This window comes from Lytechinus variegatus, chromosome 1, assembly GCF_018143015.1.
Source record: "Lytechinus variegatus isolate NC3 chromosome 1, Lvar_3.0, whole genome shotgun sequence".
Classification (NCBI taxonomy): Eukaryota; Metazoa; Echinodermata; class Echinoidea; order Temnopleuroida; family Toxopneustidae; genus Lytechinus; species Lytechinus variegatus.
In genome coordinates this window covers 49,913,469-49,940,838 of record NC_054740.1, presented here as the reverse complement: position 1 = coordinate 49,940,838, position 27,370 = coordinate 49,913,469, and the positions used below count along the sequence as shown (strand labels likewise).

General features: G+C 36.5%; 1 protein-coding gene across 1 annotated transcript; it reads left to right on the top strand.

Annotated features, from left to right (window-relative positions):
• The first annotated feature begins 646 nt into the window (after nt 1-646).
• Nucleotides 647-26,999, top strand: LOC121430926 (dipeptidyl peptidase 1-like). The gene is made up of 7 exons (XM_041628360.1): nt 647-664; nt 1,253-1,504; nt 3,747-3,846; nt 6,999-7,298; nt 7,715-7,864; nt 23,525-23,767; nt 24,425-26,999. Exons 1-7 carry the CDS (start codon nt 647-649, stop codon nt 24,895-24,897), a joined length of 1,536 nt encoding a protein of 511 aa, XP_041484294.1. The 3' UTR covers nt 24,898-26,999.
• The last annotated feature ends 371 nt before the right edge of the window (nt 27,000-27,370 follow it).

Below are 27,370 nucleotides of genomic sequence, written 5' to 3'. Positions count from 1 at the left end.
ATAACTTTTATATTCTTGCAATACCAGTATGTATCGTGCAATTATGTTAAAAATTTGAACACATCATGTTAAATAACGAGGTAGCATATCCCCTCCTTCACCTTCTCATTACTTTTCTATAAATGATGGTCTGAATCAAATCGACTCGTTTGATATGTGCATATCTCTTGCTTTATTTTTAGTATATCATCATGTAAACAACCGTAGCCTACTCTATTCATTTTATTTTGCCCTGTTTCATGTTCGTTTACAACAGGTAACAAGAGCGTATGGTTATAAAAAAAACAGGTGATTTATAACAAAAATTTATGATGGTGATGATGATAATGATGATAATAATGAAAATAATTACAGTGGGTTCAAACTTCTTTCTTTAGAGTCCACCTGCAGAAGGAACACATGTCTATAAAGATCACAAATTTGGTTTCTCTTTGAGTTATTTCCCCCTTAAAACGTGAAAAACATAAATGATAACAGCAATGACAAAGCATCAATAAAATACTGATAATAATGACAATGTGATTCACTAAATGCTGGTATCCATGCAGTGTGCTTATGGCGTTTTTGATTATTATTAATTTCATTTTGGCTTTGGTCTTGCAACCATCGTGGTGCACAGGTGTTCAGAGGAATCAGTAGTGTAGACATGTCTTCATACTGGTTGGTGAGAGGGGGATGATTCCATATCGGCCAACATGATGAATACATGTATACGTTATGTGGGTGTGTGTGAGGGTGTCTGTATGGATTGATACATGTAAAGATGAGCGAGGAAAAAAAAACGCTTTTCTAAATTGATTTTATTGTATATTGTGCAAATAATCCCCTCATTTCCTAGGTTCACGTACCTGAAATGAAAATATAGCGTCAATTATAGGGTACACAGCTACTATATAGGTCAATTAACTCCAGGGTTGGATTTCGAACCAACGACCCTCTGAATGCCGACAGTCGAAACGAACAACTAGATTACGACGCGAAGCTCTCCCGAAACATCGCTTTGACTTGCCCTTTCCAACCTAACCTACATGTATATTGTGATATAATGAACAATTATGAAAGAAATGTATTGAGGGACATCACGTGGAGATGATAATGAGTGTTACGCATGCGCAAATCTTCATTGAGGAATAAAACTGCATCAGACGATCATCATGTAGCTCATTTCTCTCCCTGCCAGTTCAGCAACGTTGACGGCGACCGAAGTCACATTACCATATGGTTGATTCCTGGTCCATCGTCGAATCATTAGCTGAAACATACTTTCTTGAAGATTAATTCTTTTCATCAAAGTTCTCACTTTTTACAACCATCTCGGAAATATTTTGCGGTTCTGCCAAAGATGGAGGCAATTTCGTGTCGAATCTATCTTTGGGCTTTTCTAATCCTATTTACTTTTCTGATATGGGAAGGACCAAGAGGAGTGACCCTGGTGGGTGCAGATACTCCTGCAAACTGCTCATTCGAGGAAATAGAAGGAACGTGGAAATTTCTCATGGGCCCGGTAAGCATCACTCTAATTTATTCTTCGAATGCACTAAATGTATTTGTACACTTAACTAAAAATACAAGTATAACTATGATATAAACAAAGAATGAACATACAATGGTGCTCAAAAATTAGTGAACCCCACCAGAAAACGAACATTGTTCAAAGTGTTCCAAGTTCTGCCATGTTTTAAATATTTAATGGTGACGTCAGATGATAAAATATTACATTCAATAAAGTTTGTTTCTCTGGGCTCACCGAACATTGTAGTGTTATCTACATTCAGCACTCAGCACAAAGGATAGCATGGTCCACTAAATTTTAAGCGCAACTGTACTTGTGCAATTTAACCGCCGATAACGTATGAACGAAGGACTTCAAAGTGTTGGTCAGGTAGAAAATGATGTTTTGTAGATTTTGCGCATAGTTGCGTTGAAATAGTCCAATATGGGGTAAAAAAAATACCAGTTAAACATGCATGTATCCTTTCTACCCAATATTGGGTAAAATTTTACCCAGTGTTTTTAGAGTGTATCAAAAGATCAATTATTGAGAAATTTATTTTACAAAGAAGAAAGATACAAAGGAATAAGAAAATTAAATACATAAATAAACAAAACAAAAATAAGCATTCCGTAAGAAGGTGAGACACTAAAACATTTCCTTGCAATTGTTTTGAATAAAATGGATTCCCCATGTTATTCAAAATGGTTTAAAACCAGATTTGAAAAGAGCGCTCACTGAAGCCGTCCGTTCATTTGACACTTTGTGGTTCTATTCTCGTTTTAAAATTAAGTTTGGAATTGAAGTAGATATTCACTGCTCTCTAAAACACTGAATAAAATTTTACTCTATATTGCGTAGAAAGGGAACATGCATGTTTGCTAGGTATTTGTTTTTTGTGGCCCATATTGGCAACAATGCATGTTTAAAGGATAAATTTCAACGTAACATTGCGTAAAATTTACAAAATATTTGGTATATTTTCACCCAACCAACATACACAGTGTATACCATATATAGGTGTGTATTCCTTTATTCATATTTTCCCCCGAAATCTTCCCACCCGCCTACATTTTATGATATTTATGGGCTTTCATTATGGACGTCTAGAATACTTTCAATCAATCCTTTGACCATGTTGGGAATATTTGTTGAGTTACCATCATAACTCTGAAAGTGTACTGTTCTAGTTCATAAAACCTGGACATAAGAGTAATCAAGTATCACTGAATATCCTGTGCTAGAGTCCGGTCACATGGCCAAAGTCAAAGGTCATTCTTAGAAATAAAACAATGAGAATAATATAAGCATTTTCCGAAAACCTAAAACAGACATCTGAAATTTTCTGCTAAATGACTATTTAATGTTGCTCTTTCTTTGATTCAACAAAAGAATGAAATAGTTAGCACATCCTTATCCGAAAAAAATAAACACAAATAGATATGATAGTTACTAAAAAAAACAAAAACATTCACTTGCTCTAACATGTCTAATGAATATTCATGCATTATTTAAATAAGGCATTAATTGAAAAATTTAAGTACATTTAACAAGAATTTAAAAGTAATAATCATCTTTGCCTAATTGAATTAGATTTACTCAATCAAAGCAAGCTAGCAATACGTGAATTTTCTTAAATGTATATTGAACCCAAATAAATCAAGAAAATTAAAAGACAAGCTAAAACTACTCAAAAAACGAAAAATAATAACAAATTATAAATTCTACTCATATTCATTAAGTAATAATTACTAATTCATATATTTTTTTACAGTGTAGTTTTCAAAGGCAGCACTGCTGCTATATTGAATCGCGTAATGCTCGTTAGACTGCCAGAGGCGCTCCACTTGTTATACTATATTTTGGTAGAGCATGATGAAAAAAAAACCACACCCAATATTTGGTGAGACTCGGTCTATGGGGCTCCAAGATATGACCTCATGAATACATAATTAGCCCCATCGAAGTCAATATATTATTGGTCCGGTTCTGAAATTTAGGAACCAGACCAATGATTTCAATCATGTCAACGGGGCTGATTATGTATTCATGAGGTCATATCTCAGGCCCCCATAGACCGATTCTTACCAAATTTCGATAGGGGGGGGGGGTTATCATGCGCTACCAAGATATGGTATCAAAAGCGCTGAAATGCAAAAAAAAAATGTGACATCATCATTTCGGTACTCTGTTCTCCCTATCGGAAAATGATAAGAGAACCTGCTTCTTTATACTGTGTATGATTGTTTGACAGACTACCCAAAACAACAGAGTCAACTGTTCGAAGCCATGGAACCCCGTAAGGACGTGGATTGTGAGTCTTCGATTCCCTGACCTTGCTATTGATGAAAACGGTTAGTTCTGATAGTTTGAAAACAATTTATCATCTATTTTCCATGATGGTTTTATCATATTCCATTTGAAAATAAACATCCATACCAATACATTATACAGGAAAGGATGAAACCTCTTATAATCATAATGAGTTAATAATGAGTTCTAAACATTTCAATGTTAAGAGCACTAATGCTGTAAAGATACTTCCATCGGCAATGTAGACAAGTTCTGTGATGTCAAAGTATCTATTACTCTCGCCTTTGTCAACTGAAAATATATCCCGAAACATTTTATTTTGCTTATAACTCAATCATGATATAATCTTTCAAGACCTATATTACACATACTGTAATAAAAAAGAACACCTGAACTCGGGGTAGACTAATTCAGATAAAAGAAAAGAAAAGACAAAGAACTGATTATACAGTAAAGTAATTGTGGAAGTTGGCCATGTGTGACTTTGCAGATCTTGGCTGCATTGCCAATGGGAGTGATGTCACAGCTTTCTTACTTTTGTTCCATATTTTTCTTTAATTCATCTGGTTTCACGAGTTCATTTTTCTTTAACCCATCTACTACCGAAAAGATTTCAATAGTCAACGGGTTAAAAACCTGTCTTTGAAATTACCTCATGCGCAAAGAACAGCAAATATTGTTATTTATAGGGGAATCATGAAAGTTTTAAACACTTATCTGACGAATTGATTGATTGTATTTTAAATAGTTACAATGAAATATAAAATCCTAAATTATCACACTTCTCGTCAACCATTGTGAATGTGCAAGTTACTGTGCCTAGAATATGATATTTACAAAGTTCTTGATTGTTATATCACACCCTCCATTCTATTCCGTCCCACCCCTCCCACACCTCCAATATTCTATTCTGTCCCCACCTTGTAACTCTTATAATCATCTTTTGTAATATTCGCCAGATCTCCGTGACGACCAGAGTAGTGACAGGCAGAGCGTTAAGTTGGGTGGAGGTCGTTTGGAACCGTTCGTCTACAGAGAACGCCATATGCTACGCAAAAAGCATTACTTACAGGGTCGCTGTATCCTGATTCGTCTAATTCCCATAAACGATTATCATTTAATGACTCAAATTCACATTGCTTTGTATTATCATTAACACTATATTTCGCTGTTAATGCTTATCCTATGTGGAGAAATATACTATGTTAGGTTACATTTTGATATGGTCCAATGATAATAAAAATAAATTTGAAAAAAGACAAAACGCAGAGGGCACCAAAAATGCTAGGGTGATGACATTCCTCTTTCTCGGTGTCAATAGACAAGTGCGACATTATATAAAAGAAATAAAAACAAACCAAATCTTTCCAGTACTGTCAAAATAGTGTATAAAATGGAGTGAAGTGTGTAATTTTGTCATTTTTAGCAGAAAACATATTTCGAAGGGCAATAGCAACGGCTTGCATTGAATGTGACCCGCCGTGGATTTTTTCCACATCTTTTACGCGCATATTATCTCATAATGGTTTTTAACTGCTTTTCGTAAAACATCCTAATCTCCCTATGTATAACCATATGAAGAAAAATTTCAAAGCAAAATAACAGTCAGAAAACATGATTCCTGAGGATGGAACGAAATTTAAGCTAAAACATAGAAAAGGGGTAATGAAATAGATATAGTAAAGAAAAATTAGCAAAAAGACTTGGTCGAGTATTTGATTTCTAAAGAAACAATATGGTAAAAAGTTACGAGTTACTGTTACCAATTTTATTACTACAAAAATTAAAAAAATGTACAATTCTATAAAAATTGTACAATTTTTTTTTACGAAAACGTACACCCCTTTCAGAAATATAAAACAGATATGGAAAATGTCGGTAGCGACCTGTAAACCTTGCAGCCCAGGACGCCATTGGCAGGGGGTAGACGCAGCATTGCAAATTAATTGCCAGGTAGTCTTATCATGCGTAAAATGACAAGTCAACCTCAATTACTTTGTACCAGGTCCTTCCAAGACAGCCTTACATCTTGACAGATTTTCAGGAGGTATAAAGATGTCAAAACCGTGTGCGGGATATATGAAATTTGTTTTATCTCGACTGCTTTAAAATGTTCGTGATCATTCCACATTTATGCATTAAAGTATATTCACTACAATATATCCTCCTTTTCCGCCTGGGAAGAAGACACTGCTACATAGTGTGTGTGTCACAGTGTATTCAACATAATGTGAAATCACCTTCACACTGCTAAATTTAAGCATTTCAACAGTTCGAATCACATATTCACATAGTCGACTGTGTGAACACGCTATGAAGAATCGCACTGTGGAGGTGTCCATTGTGTGAAAATATCTTCACATTGCTGAATTCTAGCATTTTAACAGTGGAAATAATATTTTCTAATAGTCCACAATGTGAAAACTGTGTGACACTGTGCTGTCTCTAGCAGGTTCATTTCCTTGGTAATTGCATAGTTAATTAGCTTCATAATGATTTATGTTTTCAGGAGAGAAATTGCGACATTGCTCTTCCCCTAAATATCTAAACTCTTTCGCTATTTTCGGCTATACTTGTCAAAATAGTGACAAATTTTTCAGTTAGAAATACGCATTAAATCTATCATTGCGTTGGATATGAGAGTAGTGAAAAAAGTTATCAAATTGATTAGAAAAAGAGTGCAACGAAATGTACACAAATAAAATGAGATGCTACTGTGACTTTAAATTATTGTGCATTTCATTTTAATTTAAATTATCCAATTCAAACGATCACAAAGGAAGACATTATTGATAAGAGTTTATCAATACCCGAACGGCACTAAGTGTATTCTTTATATCACAATAGATAGATTCTATTTTGGAAAAAAAAATGATCCCTTCATATTCAAATATATTACGCTTACCACACGCACTTACTTTGAGTGCATGTTTCAAATCGTTAGATTTATGTGCGAGGTTGGCAAACTAACACATGAAACAGATTATATATATATATATATATATATATACATATATATATATATATATATATATATATTATATATATATATATATATATATATATATATATATATATATATATATATATGTTTTTCTTCCTTAAAAATCAAACTAACCTTGATGAGATTTTTTAACAAACATATTCGGTTCTTCCTTTATATTTACTATTCTTAATCTTGCTGCAAATATAGGAAGAATTGGATTCTGGACACTCATATACAATCAGGGCTACGAGGCGGTGATTCGTAACCGAAAATTCTTTGGCTTCTCTGATTTCGAAAAGATCTCGAAGAAGAAAGTTATTAGTTACTGCAACGTTTCCATCGGTTGGTCTCATAATGACGACCAAACAGACTGGGCCTGTTACAGGGGTGAACAGATAAAACGCTTCCGTGACACCGGGTCTCCAGTCAAGGTTACCAACCTGGACGAGTCTTCAACACAGTTTGATGAACACGCCATTCACAGAAGGAACGACAAGTTCATCGAAGGTAATGGCATTTAATAATCAGGGGCATGTGCTATAAAAACTTAAAATTAATTATTGTAATTTTGCCGTCAATGGAACTACATGGATACGTTTTTTTTATAAGCTTTGGAGCCTTGTTACCATCGTGGTTGCTATCACGAAAAAGTGTCAAATAGTTGCAACTCTTAATGAGGGAAAGGGAAAGAAGTATTCTTGAAAACATTCTTGTCAAGTTGTCACATTCTAAAGAACATTTGGTCGTATTTGTATTTTTAAGGGGAAAAACAAAACAAAAATCATGCGAGATTTTGACTTAAATGCCTCTCTAATGGCATTTTCCTGGTTCGAAGCGGAGTCATACAACACATTACTAAGCATAAAAGGTTATTTGCTACATGCAATTACTGAAGTACTTTATTCATTATTTCAATATTCAAGCAATCAACAGACACCAAGATTCTTGGACCGCCACCTACTACGACCGTTACAAGAACTTGACTCTCGGTGATCTTAGACGAAGGGCAGGTGGCAAGCTTTGGAAGCGTATATGGCCCGACGTTGCTCCAACAGATGAACGTACCAGACAAGGTATGTCAAGGCAGGGCAAGTGGGAGGCGAAATATTTTTCCCACAGTAGTTCTGGATCCGAATATGAATATTCATGACTTGCGTCTTCGGAATAAGACCACGCATGCGCGTGGACACAATTGTGGTCGTTCGCGTTGCCGCCATGAATGAATCAGCACCCTCAAATTGCAGTTACCCTTAGGCCTTAGATATAATTCTTAAACACTTATCAAATTGTCATTAATGTTTTTTTTTTTTTACAAGACTAAATGCTAGGTTATGACTTGCCGAGGCTAGGGCATTTACTTTATCTAAAATCTGGGATTGTCTGTGTTGCCTGCAGCCGAATAAGGCCACGGTAAGTTAGAACTAGTTGGTAAAAGACAGTAAAGGGTTCTATATCTAGTTGCAGCAAACAATTAGACTTGCTATTTCATGAAAAAATCTTTTAAATCAAGGCTAATTGTCGAAATATTATGATCAATCTAGATCTGGTACATTAATGTAAGCTTATCTTTGTAGAGTCATGAAATCTGGTAAACATAAATATTTCTGATGATGACTAACACAGAAAAGCATACGTGACACTATATTAATATTGCTTCGAAAAATACCCGACATTTGAAGGAATTCCGTGCTTATTTTGCTCATTTGGCACTTTACGCATTTTCTTTCAGAGTTATTTGGCAAATATTTCTTTTAATTTATACATACAAATACTTATGTGGTATTCTTTTGGAACTCATTTTAAGATCGTTACCATAATAACTGGTATTAATCTTTAATTCCGAACTTTACGTTTATTTTATACGTTAAACCAACGGCCCTGTTACAACCGATAATGTTGCAGCAACGCATAATGCCACAGCAACGCATAGAGCGTCCAACGGATAATGTCGTAGCTTTTCTACTAACTCATAACGTTGCAAGCCTTAACGCATAATATCGCAGCGGTATGCGCTTCAGGACTCTAGTTAAATATGAGACATAAAATATGTTTTAAGTGATTAATTTGTGCAAGCTCTGTCAAATGACAGTTGTAAGAGCGTGTTTGATGGAGCAGGTGCGGATGCTGGGGAGAGGGTCAGTGTCGCATTCATTGTCAGGAGAAGGGGGTGGACTTTGAAAAATTGTAATGTATGGACTATAGTGAACGCAAATATACGCATACTACCATTCATATACCCATATCGCTATACCTGCGATTCAACTTAATTTACAAGAATGTAAAGTCATCTAGTTGAAAATTGAATACAAATTCAATTACATTTCTGATGACATTTCAATACAGAAATTGTATTTTGTATTCTTACTCGGAATGTGCCATCAATACATTAAAAATTTAGCGCGCGATTCGCCCTCGCATAACTTATCTTATACTGGCAAAAACTGCTAGGAATGTTCATTGCTTTGGTTTAAATGCATCAAATATCCAAAAAGTGGAGTTCGCGCTTCGCGCTCTCATTATATATATTTAGGCAATGTGCGATAGCCTAATTTGTTTGTAAGAATAAACCAAATTAAATTTAATTAAAATTCCAACAGCAAAGATGGTCTTTAGCGGCCGATCCTGGGCACATGAATGAAAAAGAATTTGCACCCCTCCCCGAAATCCAGCTTTATATCCAGTATTAGAAACACCTATACAGTGCGTATGAAAAAAAACGTGACAGATTTGAAAAGTCTATGAAATTTTTGTTTCAAATTATGATCTCTATATTTTGGTGTAAATAGGTGCTCTTAAGTCTTCTCCTTCAAATGCCATTAAAATAATTAAGTTTCGTTCATGCTTGAGCGAACACGGAATGTTTCTGTGTGGGGTTAAAAAGGAGGCTTGCGCCAAAATGGCATAAAATGATAATAAAATGATGGTTGGACTTCTTGCTAATCAGCAGACTTCCTCTTAACCTTTTCGTTATCTTTGCCATAATTTTCGTATTATGCGGTCAAAAATAGTTATTTGCTTGAATATTTCTGTTGAACCTTTTTAATATGTTTTCTCTATATATATTCCTTCTTTATGCAAGATCATTTTTTTAAACCGAAGTATGGGAGAGCGTGTTTCTTTTTTTCTTCAAATCCTTTGATTGCGTGCTACAACAGTGGCATACTGATGGGTGGGGGCTTGGGGTGCTTCCCCCAAAACAATAAATTAAAAAAAATCATGACCAAGAAAAAAAAGTGAAAAGGAAAATAACAGAAAACATAGAAAACGAAATATATCATTTTCTAAATATTATATCAATATCACAAAATTTCATATTTTAGTAAGAAAGATGGAAATTTTTGCTTCATATGGCTTCACAACTTTTTAATACATTTTACTCGATCTGCAATATTTTGCTCCTTCCAAATTGACTCAATACACCATTGCCGTATAAAAAGACACGAACCCTTTCCTGTTTGTCCTGTCAAGCACATAAACTTGGTGAAGGATTCCATAACCCCTTGAAAACAGGATTTATGTCTTTTATAGGTACCATAACATATTTTGTTTCATATAATAGAAGGATTTGAATAATTACAAATTCTCCCAATTAATAATGGAAATCTTCTTACTTGTGTTGACAAAAAGTATTCTTTTCTTACTTATGAAGGAAAATTCAAAGGTAAAATAAGTTTAAATTAAAAACAAAATAATTCAGGTAAATAAATAAGTAAACGAAATTTGACAGCACAATCAAAAAATTATGGCAAAGACAACGGAAAGATTAAGAGGAAGTCTGGTGATTAGCCAAAAGTCTAATCATCAAATTTCTCATTTCTGCCATTTTGGCGCAAGCCTCTTTTTGAACCCCCGACAAAATGTCTCATGTGCGCTCAAACATGAACAAGAATTATATTTTTTAAATGGCATTTTAAAGATAACATCTCAGAGTATCTATTAACATCAAAATATAGAGATAATAATATTTTGAAGCAATTTTTTTATAGACTTTTCAAAACTTATAACCACTGTATAATCGTGTTCTGCCCCTGCACATTTTAGTGAATTTTGGAAGGAAGGTTTTCACTTTTTTCCGGGGGGGGGGGAATTAATTCTGCTCCCTTCCGTTATGTACCAATTATGAAGTGCTCCCCTCTCCCCATGGAGTAGGACCTATCGCTTTAAAATCATTGTTCATGCGTTACATTCCAAGTTACAATACGAAATATAAATTCTTTCTTAAAATGTCATGAACAATGATAAAATATTACATTTGTAAAAAGTGACAAATATTTATCGCATTTATTCGCGCCTGTCCCACCAAACACACCTTCAAAAACGTTCAGATGAAAAAGCTTGAACAAATTACTAAGTGTAAACATATCTTATATCTTACCCGCAACTCAATTCCTGAATAAAACACCGATGTTACATCATGCGTTAAGACTTGCTACGTATGGCGTTAGCGACAACTTATGCGTTGACGGTGACGTTCCCCACTTCTCGCTGTGCAACGCGGACGGACTTTATGACAGTATATTGATTATGGAAGAGACTTTTGGCCCAGTCGCAAAACACTGTCCTTCAATGCGACGGAAACATTCAATCTGCGTTTCGTGTTCAAAATTCTGGTTCCTACTATGGTAAAAGCGATATATCCGATTAAGGACGAGCTTCCAGGATCACATTCTGTTCCTCCCAGAGCTCGAGGGGCCGCCCGGAGGGGGGGGCACTTCCATTGACGAGTGGATACCAGGCGCGACGAGTGGCCACGTTACTTATATGTAATGTTATAAGAGTGTCAAAAACGATATTTAAAATACTGAAAAAAGGGATGTATTTCGTTAGGAAATCTACATATTTTAGCTCAAATTTTCAATACTTGTTAAGGGTAGGGTTTCACATGCCAAATAATATAAGGGCTGCATTTTCATAATCTGGAAAAGACTTGCTTCCCTTGTTTAGGGTGCTTTCGACGCATACATTCGTAATTCCGAAGCTTCGTAATTCCGAAGGTTCGGTTATTCCGAAGGTTCGTATTTCCGAAGGTTCGTAATTCCGAAGGTTCGTCAATCCGAAAACGAAATAAGGTTCGTAATTCCGAAGGTTCGTTAATCCGAAAACGAAATAAGGTTCGTAATTCCGAAGGTTCGTTAATCCGAAAACGAAATAAGGTTCGTAATTCCGAAGGTTCGTTAATCCGAAAACGAAATAGGGTTCGTTAATCCGAAAACGAAATAAGGTTCGTTAATCCGAAAACGAAATAAGGTTCGTTAATCCGAAAATTAAATAAGGTTCGTATTTCCGAAAATGAAAATAATTCATTTTGGTAACAAAAACGATGTTGTCATTACAAGATTACACGATATTATGCAATGATAGTAATAACGATCGATGATACATGCGTGTGTTGGGGCCAAAGCATGTATTTCATTAAGAATATAGGCGCCCTGATCAAGCATAGGCTAATTTCGATTTTATCTGAGCAATTGCTGCCTATAAGCAAATGGTTTAATTAAAGATGCAGGGGATCAAGTGTGTTGGAAGCGTGCAAGCAACCTCTAGATAATAGGATTTGTATTGGAGGGGATGTCATTTTTAATAACAGCTTCTGCTGGTAATAAAAATAAAAATAATACTAATAATGATCCTTGTGAGATGTTGAAAGCGAATCGCAAGCTCAAACTAGTAGACATTTCATGTAACAAGACGTGAAGTGAGCATTCGGAGCATTTTTTGTAATCGTGAGAAAGATGTGTATCTTTCTAAAGAACTAATGCGAGGGCGAGCTGTAATTTGTTTATATACTGACCTGGGGCCCGTTGCATGAAACTTTTTACCTGAGAAAACTCAGGTTGTTTTTTCAAGAGTTTTTGCCTTGTGCTAAAGTCAATGGCGGAAATCAGACTAACCTAGTTTTCATTTTTTACCAGAGTTTTCTCAGGTAAAAAGTTTTATGCAACAGGCTTCAGAAAGTAATCTTTTAAGGACTGCATTTAGTGACTCATGAATAGAATATATATCTCATGAACTAAATAATGAGAGCGCGAACCGCAAGCTTAAAATTTGTGATATTCCAACCTGAAAACTGGACATTTCATACTTCTTTTTTGTAACCAGGAATAGAATGAGTTCCTCAATAAAACAATACTTGATGCGAGCGAGAAACGTGAGCCAAATTTTTCCGATTTTCCAACCTGAAAACTGGAAATTCTAAGCATTCTTATAAAAAAAATAATAGCTGGGGGAATAGTTTTCAGAACTGAAGTGGCTTCCCTGGGTAAATAATATCTATATCAATATTATCATTCTAGGCCCACATGAAATTTCCAAAAGTTTGAGCACGTGATTCGCTCGCAACATCTCACAAGGATGCCCTTTTAACAGTAATTGACCAAAAAGGTGAATTTTACATCTTCAGATTTGACTTTTTCCCCCCAAACCGCTTGCTCTCTACGCTCGCAGAAATGAAACGTAAATATATAACTTTAGTGATCACTTAAAAATTGTGCTCAATTTAGTTACTACAAAACACACAACCTCTTTACACAGATGATAATCTAATGGTGAAAATATCCGTTTGCACCAAATTGCCCCTATTGGCCCCTTTTTTTTTGCTTTGCCCCCCCCCCCAAAAAAAAAAAACGTTCCGCCGCCATTGGTTAAAACACGCATCGTCTTCATGGCTAACTGCAAAAAGTTCTTAAAATGTCCCCTTTAGATCTGGGCTCCGTAACACAAAAATTAGCGATCAATCGGTAAATGAATTGGCTAATCAAGATCAATGTTACACACGCATTTGTCTCAAAATACTGACTAAGAACCAATCAGAAGCGTTCTCTCATATTTGCTATTCATCGCAAACCTTTGTGTTACGGAGTCCAGGTCAGAGCTTATAATGTATATTTAAAAATTCTGTTCGCGCTTCTTGCTAGCAGTTATTGTCTAAATTTAGTTACATAGGAATCTCGCTTTGAAGATCACAAACATATTGCCCATCATATTAACAAAAATATATAGCTCGCGCTCGCATTATTTAAAAAGGGTTTATCATGTTATTACATATTTACTTTATTTTATAAGGATAAAAGCTACACTCTAAAAAATGAAGTGCTAATTCAGCTCTTAAAGAGCGTGCATAGTGACTGCACTTCGGAGTGCTGATTTGTCTAGTTCAAATTTGAACGAGAAAAATCAGCATTCCGAAGTGCAGTCACTATACACGCTCTTTAAGAGCTGAATTAGCACTTCATTTTTTAGAGTGTAATTATTGACTGTTAGGACTACCCTTTCAAAGAAACAAACAAAAATCAACTTTTAACTGCCGATCAAGGAAAATATGGCGAAAAAAATTCCCCCCCCCTCTATTTGACGAAAGTTGGATCCGCCGGGGGGGGGGAGGCAGGAGGCATCAAAAATGAAATAAAAAACAGGGGAATTAATATTTTCCAAAATGGGAAAGTTCCTTTTGCAAAAATAAATATGCCGTTTTTCATGTTTTTTTCGAAATAAAATACTCTTTTTAAAGTATACAAGTTAAATTAAGTTTTCAGGCTGGAATATTGAAAATTTTCAGCTTGCGCTTCGCACTCTCATTCGATTGGTGAAATATGCATCCTAAAAAGGTCACTAAATGCCTTTTTTAACATGTTCCTTTTCTGGTCAGTATGTTTAAGCTCGCGTTTTGCGCTCGTGTTAATTCTTTAGTTAGATGCACATCTTTTTAATGACAGCAGAAATCTGCTCGGATTTAAAAAAAACTAATTTTCATTTTTTATTGAAATAACCTAAAGTTTTAGCTTGTGATTCACGCTCGCAACACCTCGCAATAATGCCATTTTAAGAATAATTGACCACAAAAAACGTTATACAACTTCACCTTTGAATTTGTTTTACCAAGCCGCTCGCTCAGTATACTCTCTCCTGAAAAATAAAGCCTAAATATACATTTTGCCATAATAAGAAGTCCCTTCAAAAAACTTTTTCTCACCAAAATATCACCAAAGTGCCCATTTTGATGTATGAGTTTCATTTTTTGGCTTTTTCCCCCAACGAAAATTCGTTCGGCCGCCCTTGCCTTCCTATATCCTCATAATAATTGAACGGGAAAAATGTCCCCCGCCCCCCTCCCCTTGCCTCTGCCTCTGCTTTCCCTATTTTCATTTTTCGGATTAACGAACCTTATTTTGTTTTCGGATTAACGAACCTTATTTTGTTTTCGGATTAACGAACCTTATTTAGTTTTCGGATTAACGAACCTTCGGAAAAACGAACCTTATTTCGTTTTCGGATTAACGAACCTTCGGAAAAACGAACCTTATTTCGTTTTCGGATCAACGAACCTTCGGAACAACGAACCTTTTTTCGTTTTCGGATTAACGAACCTTCGGAACAACGAACCTTATTTCGTTTTCGGATTAACGAACCTTCGGAACAACGAACCTTATTTCGTTTTCGGATTATCGAACCTTCGGAATAACGAATCGTCGGAATTACGCCACAAATGTTCGGATTAACGAACCCTTTTTCGTTTTCGGATTAACGAACATCGAGGTATAGGCAATTTACGTGTTTCGGAATTACGAACCTTCGGAATAAAGAACCTTCGGAATTACGAACCTTCGTATGAATTACGAAGTGTAACCGCTTTCGAAAGGCTTATTTCGAAAGGGTGGGTGCTGTCGCGTTAGGGTGCGTCAACGCGAACGCGAAGATTCGTCCAAAGCCCCCCCCCCCCCCCGGTTTGGCCGAAAGGGTGCGTTGGGAGCGCCACGTCGCGTCGCGTTCACTGGAACGCGCCCTTTCGTCCAACCCCCCCCCCCCCCCGGTTTGGACGAAAGGGTGTGTTTAATAATAATGAATAAATAAATAAATACAAATATTTATAAGAAAGCTGAACAAACAAAAAAGACGAGTGATATGTGAAATTTGCATAGGAACATAAATCATCATATGGCACAAACATTCTTTTTAAGGTTAAAAAAAAAAAACAATGACGGCATGCTGCATGAGGATTTTTCGGTGGAAATGTTTTATGGTGTAATATTGATACATGTAAAAATTATGACTGATTTCAAGGTTCTTTCAAATAAAAAAAGTAACCTACCTTCAATTTTATACTTTGCAGGTGTGTATTTATTACAAAGGAAAACATTCGTATACCTGGAGATATTTGGTGTCCCCCAAATTATAAAACTTACGGCAGATGTGTCCTGGAAGGGCAAGGCCAAAATTGATGTCGGGTCAGCATTCACAACGTTTAACTCTTCAGACCCTACCTTACTATATTTTACACTTGAGACCCTGCCTCAGTATATTTTGTGAGATGTATCTGTTGTGTATGTGTGCGTGTTGTGTGTATAATAATAATAATAATAATAATATGTGCGTGTTGTTTGTATAATAATAATAATGATAATACTTATAATAATAAAAATAATAATAATAATAATAATAATACTTATAATAATGATAATAATAATAATTTTCACCCCAAAGAGTGAATTTATGGAAATGAATTTGGAGTGAAAAATTGGCGCCAAGTGGCTTATTGCAAGGGTGGGTATCTGATTTTATTATCATTATCATTATTATTATTATTATCATTAAATGATTGAAAATCCACTATTTTACGTGCAAATTGGCATTATTATTAAACACACCCTTTCGTCCAAACCGGGGGGCTTTGGACGAAAGGGCGCGTTCCAGTGAACGCGACGCGACGTGGCGCTCCCAACGCACCCTTTCGGCCAAACGGGGGGGGGGGGGGGCTTTGGACGAATCTTCGCGTTCGCGTTGACGCACCCTAACGCGACAGCACCCACCCTTTCGACATAAGCCCTTTCGAAACCCCATGTTCGCGCCTGGTATCCACTCGTCAATGGAAGTGCCCCCCCCCCCGCGAATTTGAATCCATCCCCCATTTCGGGGGAATGTAAAATATAATGCCCATCACATTGTGTGCTAGATTGCGTACCGCTTGTATAAGTGTAGAGAGCAAAAGAAAAAAAAATCCCTCAAATTCGGATGGTTTTCAGACGGATATGCCTATTGCATATGTTGTGTTATCAACACATGCTAAATGGTTTCGGCTAAGGAGGTGATCTGACCCAAGGAATCAATTGCCACCAATAATCCAAATTAGATGCAATATCGATTCGATGGACTGTATTATCTAAGCCTTAATAAAGTAAGTTTTTCCTCACTCAGTATGTACTCGATTTGTAAAAAAACCACACTTTCTTATCCATGTCAAAATCTACATGTACAATGTAGGCCTGGCCTTGGAGACTGGCTGAATTATAGAACCAGCAACATCCAGAGTTGAAATATTATCTGAGTTTCCGTGACGAGATGTTATGTGCAAGATCTCAGTTTTCTCAGAATTCAACTTCAAACTATTCCTAATTGACCATTTCATAATTCTATCTAAACACGGCTCTAAATTAGGGATAATTGAACTACGGTCATTATCTAAGAACATCATATATAATTGGGTATCATCTGCATAATTAATTCTATCCATACCATGGATTATAAAGAAGCAGTATCCATAATATAACACATTACAGAACCCTGAGGTACACCATCTGACCAACGAAACTGGTGCAGATGACACACAATCAGTTACTACACTCTGAGAATGATTTCTAATATATGAGTTGAACCAATTTAATCCTAGACATGAAAAAACATATCTGGAGGACAGACGAGATAGCAAAACATCATGATTAATACAGTCAAAAGCAGAAGAGTAATCAAGCAACACAAGAAGTGCTTCCTTGCCCTTATCAACCGTTAGTATGAGGTCGTTGTAGATACGAAGCATAGCCGTTTCAGCACTATGGACCTTTCTATAAGCTGATTGCGTTTTGCCATACAGATCATTGGATGAGAGATAAGCATGGACCTGCTTAGCACATGCACGATCAATTATCTTACCAATGAACTTCAGTTTAGCTATTTGCCTGAAATTTTTCAGCACCTCAGGATCTAGTCCAGGTTTTTTGGTAAAGAGGATTGACATATGCCTGTTTAAGCGAGTCTGGAAAGTGACAATTACTGAATGATAGGTTGATGATACGAGCAATCACGGGAGACAGTTCGTCCACACATTTCTTAACAAGCCATGTTGGTAGAGATCCAGCTCACAAGAGGTAGATAGGGAATCTAAAATCAATTTCTTCACTGCTTCTACAGCAACACAGTCAAACTCTATCATACAAGGTTGCTCTCCTGGCGTCACATCAGTGCCTGGTGTAGGTGTAACAGGTGTTGACGCAAAAGAAGACGTGTTCCGGATCATATCCAACTTGCACTTGATATTGTCAATTTTGTTAATGAAGAACTTTGAGAAATGATCTGCAAGTTGGCGCATGTTGATACCATCGTTTGATGGAAGGGTTTTGCTTGAAGATGGTAGGGAGAATTTACAAACTTTCTGGAACAGTTGACGTGCACTACAGCCTTCAAAAGAAAGTCTGTGATATAATTTACAAGCAATCTTAACATCGAGTGTATGATTAATCGTTGACTTTTGTTTGTTACCGGATCCTAATGACTCGTCCCCGAGGTTTGCGAAAACTCGATATTATCGGTTGTAATATGCCCTAGCCTACGATAGCCATGGCCTAGCCTAGCATTTTGTCTTGTTATTAATGGCAATTTGATAAGTGGTTGAGAATCAGCCTAAGGCGTAACGTTAGAACGTAAAGAAAACTACCGGCACTTTTATTTGAGGGTGCTGATTCATTCCTTGCATGCGACGCGAACGACCACAATTTTGTAAAGACGCACATGCGTATCCTATTTCCGAAGACGCAAGTCACGGATATTCATATCGGGGTCCGGAACTACTGAGGGGGAAAAATGAGCATAAGCTTATTCGTGACCATTGAATGCGAATGCGCTTGATCATCATCTTACAATGATAATTAGAACATTATTTCTCAAGGGATAGGCCTTGATTTCATCTAGTCATTGTCTGGAAACGTAATCTCTATCATTTCTTCAATTGACGATTACAAGTGACAGTTACCCCACCTCTGTTTAATACTTCAGGGTCACAAATAGTAGAAAGATCAATGACTCGCATTCCTCCATATTGTGACATAACCGTTGATTAGTTCTGTTATAAAGGCCTCATAACCAGTCAGCATGGGAAGTTATGGCAGATCACTTTGCTATATTGTTAGCATTGTAAGACTTGTATGTTTCGATGCACTGGTAGCCTATATTTAAAAACACGTTTCATGATTATTTTCTTTACCCTAATTCGGTATAGAACGGCGTGTGGCAATATGAAGCACCAGCCATGCTAGCCATGTTGTCTTTACAAAATGTGTGTATTTTTTTTGTTACACCAGTTCTGTCATATGATACAAGTTCAGCTTTACTGCACAAAAGTTTGTACCTGCAAATTATTACCTTTGAGCCATGAAGTAACATAACTTAAAATAAGAGGACAATGGCGGTCACTGGAGGTTTTAGTACAACCCGACTGAAGTACGTTTAATAGGTAAAAGTGTCATAATCAACTCTTATAAAAAATCGCAATGACGGAAGTGTTTCATAACCTATTAAGGCGCATTGGCATTAACGTTGAGTCTTAATTTCCAACGCCTAGTGCACTGGCAACCATGGGCGGTAGGGCGTGATGGAGAATTACAATTCGTATTAATCGCCACCCATCAAATTCCCCACAAGATGGGTTTACCAGATAGAGGTATAATGATTTTGATAGGCGTGACTTCATATCTACTAGAGATTTCCAAGGTTACTAAAATACAGATAACTAAATCTTCAATTTGGAAAGCCAAAGTACGAAACAATTAAGACTGAACTTCGGGCAGTTCATGATCCCGCGCCACGACAGCTTCAAACCAGTATAACATTTAAAATAAGAATACTTATTGCTAGGAGCATTTATGCGATCTTTAAAACAAAATTCGCAAGCATGGGATAGTGATTTAGATTGGCTATTGTATTTTTTTTCGGAATAATTATTATGTAACCATTTACAGGAGTAGATAGTAACTTGGCATATAAACAAGGTCATTAATGGCTCACGTCCCCTCTCAATTTCGAAATAATTCGGGAACGAATGTATTTATATTATGCGTATACAATAATTTTAACATGTTACAGCGAAAGAAGCGTATGAGTTTCAAATAATTTTCGATTGGGAGTCGGTAAAACGTTTCCTGAACTCAATGGTTTGATAAACAACTGATGCGCATATGAACATAGGATACTTAATAAACAATGCAACTTTGGCAGAAAACTTTAGAGCAAATGTTTCTGTTGAGTAAAAGTCTCGGTTATGATATCACCCTATGTAAAATGATTATACATAACATACTCTAAATATGTGTGTTATGTATTAATATCATATAGTCCGTAGCAATAAAAGGTTTGCACTTTGGGAAAAAGCTGGTAGTTGAGAAACTTACAACATGGGGAAAATTTCTTCAAAATATAGTCTTTTGCTTTGGTCTTCCATGAGATGGTAGAATTATTTGTTTTTTACATTATTCAAAATTACATTCGGGTGAGCACTGTCCACTTTCGTAAAGCACATAGAAAGGGGAGCTGGGGATATAATATAAAATAAATGTAAACAAAACTTTATCTCAGCAATATTCTGAAAAAGGTTTTTTCTTGGAAAGGGAGTTTGCATTTTTGCACTTTATTCAATTTTTGTGCCTCACCCCCACCAAGTGAATGTGTAATCATATCATAAAAATAGTAATCTACCCGTATTTACTTCAAATATATGGTTAGCCTGGGTATCAAACGAATAATTTATGTAATATATTAGTCTCGATATGGGGGAGGCAAGACGTTTCATTCCTGAAAAGGCCTGGGTGTTTGACTTTTAGTTCGCTTGATAGGCATCTAAACTTATGTTCATTGAGAAGGCAAGAAATATGAATGTAGTTGCTTTCTCTCTCCCCTTGTAATCTTTGTGTTCGAATCTTACCGCGGCCTAGCGCCCTTTGACAAGGGAATAAATACTTTGAAACTGGTATGGACAATTTTAATACTACAGCGTTGGATCTGACTTATCATTCATGTATGACAATCAGCACAATAAACACTGAAACGTAACTGTATCGGAAGAAGTGGAAGCATAAAAAAAGTGAACCTTTGCAGTCTGTCTGACTGACTGGGGCGAAAGGGGCAGTGGAAATGTCACGGTTGGGCTATCATTTTCATTGGTGTGCCCCTGATGCATGGCGAAGGAGCGTACGTTTTAATATTGGAACCTGCGATGCGCGGCAAAAGGGGAATTATGGGCTCATAGTGGGAAAAGGTTCAGGTGACAGCTTTGCGAGGGTATTCGCTCTAATCATGCCCGGATCCCGACATAGTACATGTTGTCTCTCCTTATCTCTCATTTGACAAGACACAATTGCTTCAAACATATTGTCCTTTTCTCACCGACAGGCATATTTTTTGTTCAGTTGGTCCTATGCAATTGCAATTCTCTTTCTTGCAATACCGAAACATTCCCTTGAAATATCCTTTTTGAACTTGGGTCATGTTTGCGTTAGTTAGTGATGATCTGATTAGATTTAGGGACATAACATCTCAGAGGTCATTGTTGATTCAATGATTAATCTGCCTTCATCTCCGCAACGCAATTGACGATCCCCTTCCTCTCTAACACAATTACCTACTGGATCAAATTTACAAGACAAAGTGTCAATTCGAAAATCACTGAAATCTTCATAACCACATTACAAAGACCCTTCCAATCAGACCCAAAACTCAAGAATTATACCACCATTCTCGTCAGCACTTAGTATTAAATACTTCCGAGGGACGGCACTTACTCTGAGAAAATGTTTCTATGTTGAGTGAAAGTCTCGGTTATAATATCACCCTATGTAAAATACTTATACATAACATGCTCATAACATACTTAGTTTAAGTCACTTGCCGGCGAGGCTTGAAATGAAACTCAAATTTCAATTTCATTTTATTTTCCCAGAGTGTTTGTCCCATTGAAGACACCTGAAAAAATATCGCAAAAAATCGTATCCGAAATCCACAACCCGAGTAAATAGTTACTGCCCGACTGACATCGCCGGTGGGGTGCAAACATGGGCTGAAATCTCTCCTAGAAGGTGGGGGGGCGCAAGTGAGTTTTCCATTGTTCTTGTATATATATATATACACACACACACACACATGCAAGGGCACCCCCAATAAGACACACATACACCCACCCAAAAAATACTCATATATATATATATATATATATGTATATATATGACAGTGACTTCTTACCTTTATTCTTATAGTAAAACATAGATATATAATAAAAAAGTGCGAGCTATTCTTTTTTAATATCTCATGTATTTGAATTGAACATTTTGAGCAATGATTGTGATCCTGAACAAGATGCGTATCTAACAAATGATTACGGCGAGCGCAATCAACACGAGCAGATATTTTTTTACTATATGTTCTGGCTTGATAGAAAAGGGCTTGTTTTAAGCTTGACTGTTGGCAATTATCCATGAAGACGATACATATTTCATCAAATTATTCGAGCGCGAAGCGCGAGCTGAAAGTTATGACATTCCAGCCTAAAAACTGGGCATTCTTAGCACGCGAGCGGAAACAAAAAATTAGATTTTAGACCTAAAACGGGACATTCTAAGCATTTTTGAAATCATGAACAGGTTAGGAATATAATTATACAATTGATGGGAGCGCGAAGCGCGAGCGGAAACAAATAGAGATTTCAGACCTAAAAACGGGACACTTCATGTTTTTTAAATCACAAAAAGGATGGGTAATTGGATGTCTTTCTACATTAATAATGTGAACGCGAAGCACGGGCTGAACAATATTGGATTTTTATTGGATTTTTTTTATATCTGAAAAAGGGCGAGTTTAAGCATTATTTCAAGCAATGATTAGGGAAATTCTGAAGGGGGGCGGTCTAAAAACGCTGTTTATTTTCATTAATAATAGGAATTTGTAGAACACCATCTATCTAGAAATAATCGTTTCCGAGTCGCATTTTTATTATTAGTATTATTATTACCCCGGCTTTAGCTCGAGCTTCCTTTCGCTCGTGCATTCGAGGAACTAATCCTCTCGGATAACCACTCATCTCACCTGGGTCGAGTTCAGCACAGCATATATTTCATGCTGAAGGAAAACACGCCATGACTCGGATTCGAGCCCATGACCCTCTGTTTGAAAGGCTAGAGTCAGAACCACTAGACCAAGGCACGCTCACATTACAGCTCTGTCATTTATCATGCCTACCAGATTTCCAGTGGGTTCTGCCTTTGGAAAAAAAATCACATGCAGCCCCCCCCCCCGAAGAAAAAAAAATTGGGGGTGCTGAAGCACTGCCAGCACCCTAGCTTCCCAGGGCCATGTCGACATATCGTATTGGACAATTGTAGAAGTTGCGCAACTTGCGCAAAAACTACAGTTTTTCCACCTTCCTTGTCCCTGGGGGCCGTTTCATAAACCTGTAAGTTAAGAACAACTTTAAGAATGATTGGTGAACCCTTTTACGCGCTAAACCATTGCCAGTATATTTTTGTGCATACCATTCCCCACAAGAAAGGATCACCAGTCGTCCATAAAGTCGGCTCTTAACTTAAGAACAGCTTTATGAAACACCCATGTTTGATTTTTTTAGTCTGGCAATGGCGACGAAATAATTTTTGACTATGCGCAGTCCGATCCACCTAGATAAACATAGTTTTATTCTCATTTTTCAGTGGCATCAAATCTCCCAGAAAAGTTCGATTGGCGTGACGTGGGCGGCATCGACTATGTGTCTCCTGTCCGTGATCAAGGAATTTGTGGAAGCTGCTATGCCTTTGCTTCGACAGCAACACAGGAGTCCAGACTGAGGGTGATGACCAATAATACCGTCAAGGTGGTAATGTCTCCTCAGGAAGTGGTCAGTTGCTCGGAGTACGCCCAAGGGTGCGAAGGCGGGTTTCCATATCTCATCGCAGGTGAGATACATGTCGTGGTTGTTGTTGTTGTTGTATAGAGGTTGTGCATTATTAGACAGAATGCGACTGAGAAATAAGCTAGTTGACTGAAATAATATAGTTGAGTAGCCTGGGTGTATACTAATTGTATCGTATGGCTGCGAGGGTGGTGAACTCTCTTACCATTCCCCTGTTTGAATGGCATGACGCCCGCGGGAGGGCTCACAAAAATTGGTGTGCGTATGAAAATTGTACCTACATTCCCAATCGCGTAAGAAGTTATTCATGATATAAATATCACCAACAGTTCCGGGGGAGTGTCCAAATTTCTATTTATCAATAAAATTACTCGTTAAATTTGAGCATGTTGGCACTCACACATGATTTCTTTCAGACTTTATCGCCACTTCCGATATAGATATCACTCTCAACTTGCAGTGGTGAAAGATCACACGTCTTTATCGCAAGTGGTGATCTATCATAACTTGCGAACGCTTTTGTGCTATAAGATGAAAATGGGCGGTTAGAGTAAGTTATCGATGAATGATGTTATAGATCACCGTTGGTTAAAGTTGTTAAAAAGGCATGATCACCGTGGGCAATGTACATTGTGACACATACTCCTCCAATATGGGTTAGACACGTGGTAATTAATTCTTATAATTGTATAACTCACAGGGAAGTACGGTCAGGACTTTGGCCTTGTGGATGAAACTTGCTATCCGTACCGGGAAAGAGATGCACCTTGCAGGCAGGTATCCTGCAGAAGATTCCGTACCAGTGAATACCACTACATCGGGGGCTTTTACGGCGCTTGCAATGAAGATCTAATGCGCCTGGAGCTCCTCCGCAGCGGTCCATTGGCAATCAGTTTTGAGGTGTACGATGATTTCCTTTTCTATCGTGGAGGCATCTACCATCACGTCCCGATGTATGACCGATTCAATCCTTGGGAGACTACGAACCATGTTGTAACCATCGTAGGATATGGTCACAAGGGAAACAATCCAAAGAAGGGGGAAAAGTACTGGATTGTCCAAAATACATGGGGGTCGGAGTGGGGAGAGAGGGGCTACTTTAGAATCAGGAGGGGTGTTAACGAGTGTAATATCGAAACCCTGGCAGTTGCCACTACACCCCTCACAAATTAAACCAAAATAGGAGTTGCACGTTCCCGAAGATAAAAGGTAAGTTTGGATGACTAACTATGTAAATCTATATCTGGAAGTGTTTTTAAGAAAAACAAAATATGCGTGACGACATTGGTAAATTTATTAGGAGGGTTTTATAGACTCCCCTTCCTGCAACCTTGGTGAACTAACCATCTAATATTACAGCAATGTTTGGGAATAAAGTATTTATATTGATGTAATGTCGTATGGAAATGGTTTCATATTTGAATGTTTGGGTTCAATAAATGTGGATTGATATTTTATATAACGTTTTCTTTATATATACATGTATATATATATATAAAGAAAACGTTTATGGAAGTTAGTTGTGAGATAATTTAAAATTTGATTGAAGTGCATATTGAAATTCAAATATATTATAGTATCACTGAAGGGGGAATTAGTAAATTGATATGAAAGAACCTACATGTAGTGTAGTAGTAGTCTCGATTAATTTGAAATGTGTAATCTGTGGGTATGGTAAACAAAGAACAAAATGTAGCTTTCGAAAGAAGGTGAAGGTGTGTGACAACACTTCAGTGATGGTTGAATGTGTATTTTGTGTGATAAAGAGTTATTCTTTGTAAATAATAGTCAAATATATTATTTGTAATACTGGCATGAAAATTCGTAATCTCTTGTTGATTTACTGTACCTGTAACTGTAACACTGCGCGATTTATGATCTTTTCTTGAAAAATTAACTGGTGATGTACATACTATTACATGATAGCATACATGTATTTCTACATCACGTTTTCACTTTTGAGCTGGGACTCCTATGAAACACAATTTATGCTAAAAATTTTTCTGCTTTATACCAAATGTGATATGCAATACATTATTAGATCTCCGTTTTTGATCGGTTAAGTTTTTTTTGTAATAGCCTGTTGTACAGGTCGCATTTCCAGTTATGTTCTATAAAGCAACAATTCACACGTCTTCCTGATTTATGTCATGTTTTATTTTTATGACATAGCTTTATATTATCTACATTTGATTTGATCTTATTATTTGGCTCAAACTATGTAGAATGATGTTATCAGCATTAGATAAATCAATCTAGATCTTGGAATCTGTAGCACAATAACCTTCAAACATGTTTATGTAAATTCGTAGTCAGTCCTTTTTCATTGTATGTAAATACTCCATGCTGTCGTTTTCATTTAATAATTGATACTGCTTTTGCTGGAATGACCACGGGAACACGATTTAAACATTGCTTTTTTTTTTGAGTTATGATTTATTTTGAACGCATGAAATCACTTTGGTAAAAGGTGCGAAAATGATATGGTTAAAGAACCGCACTGACAGTCATTATCAACTAGCTTCTTTATAATGTTTCGTATTAAATGTCCTCTCCGTAGACAATTTATTTCTGTCTCGAGAGTTCATCATTTTTAAATGACCGACCAAGCGATTGATGCTTAATCCCGTTGTGACGTCATGTAACGTTTGAAGAAGCACATCATATTAATTTTGTGCTCAAGACACGCATGCCAACGTTCTATACTGGGCACATCAAAATTACCAAGATTTTCAACAGCTTAGCATGTCCATTTTCATATTGTACCTTAAGAGTTCGTTTGTAAAGCAAAATTCGTAAAAAAATGTTCATCAAATTATATTCACAGTATAAAGGGAATTGTATATTGTTTAAGATATTCGTATTTTGATAATGAATCGTTTCAATTTAATGCATTTACTCTATATTGTAAACGTTGATAGCTATATTCCATGTAATTTGCAATTTCACTCTAAGACACCATTTTGGTGTGAAAACATGTATATAAAGTAATGTTATCTTTATGAAAGAGATTTATAATGATTTTCCTCTTCTTTCCTGGATCGACAATTATCTATTTTGGTTTTCGGTTGGAATAGTAATCTAATTTCTATCAACATACATGTATTAGTATTTTGCACGAAAAGGGAAAAAAAGGGGAGTAAAGTAGTCTAAAATAATACAATTTGAAATGCTTATTGATCTTTCTCACCGTTTTAACTTAAGTTTTATTATTTGTATTTGTTGAAAAAAATACGTCTGGATATCGATTTAATAAACTCCTTTTCTTTACTGTTGAGAACATGCGAGCATGTGTTATTTCTTTATCCATGTCTTAAAACTATTGGTTCAGTACATTCACACAAATCAACGGGACTACAAACGTACAAGCACACAATCACCCGCAAACACACCCACACTCGAACACGTTAACGTGCTCATCCATCTTCATGTATAAATATTTATTGTGAAATTAAATGAACCGTAAATGTCATTACTATCTTATCCTATATACGATTTTGATGAAATTTTTAGTGTAATGTTTATTTGACTTTCTCTTTTTATTCAAATCAACTTTGTTTTGGCGGTGGACTTGCCCTTTAAACTTGATCCAGGCAGATGTGGCCTAAGAGTATTTTGATAGCTGGTGATATTTCGATAGGTGATA

What these genes read in the sequence shown, in the direction of transcription:
- LOC121430926 (XM_041628360.1), top strand. An exon ending in CCTTGCTATTGATGAAAACG is followed by an intron (nt 3,847 to 6,998) that starts GTTAGTTCTGAT and finishes CTGCAAATATAG; the next exon opens with GAAGAATTGGATTCTGGACA. An exon ending in AGATGAACGTACCAGACAAG is followed by an intron (nt 7,865 to 23,524) that starts GTATGTCAAGGC and finishes CTCATTTTTCAG; the next exon opens with TGGCATCAAATCTCCCAGAA.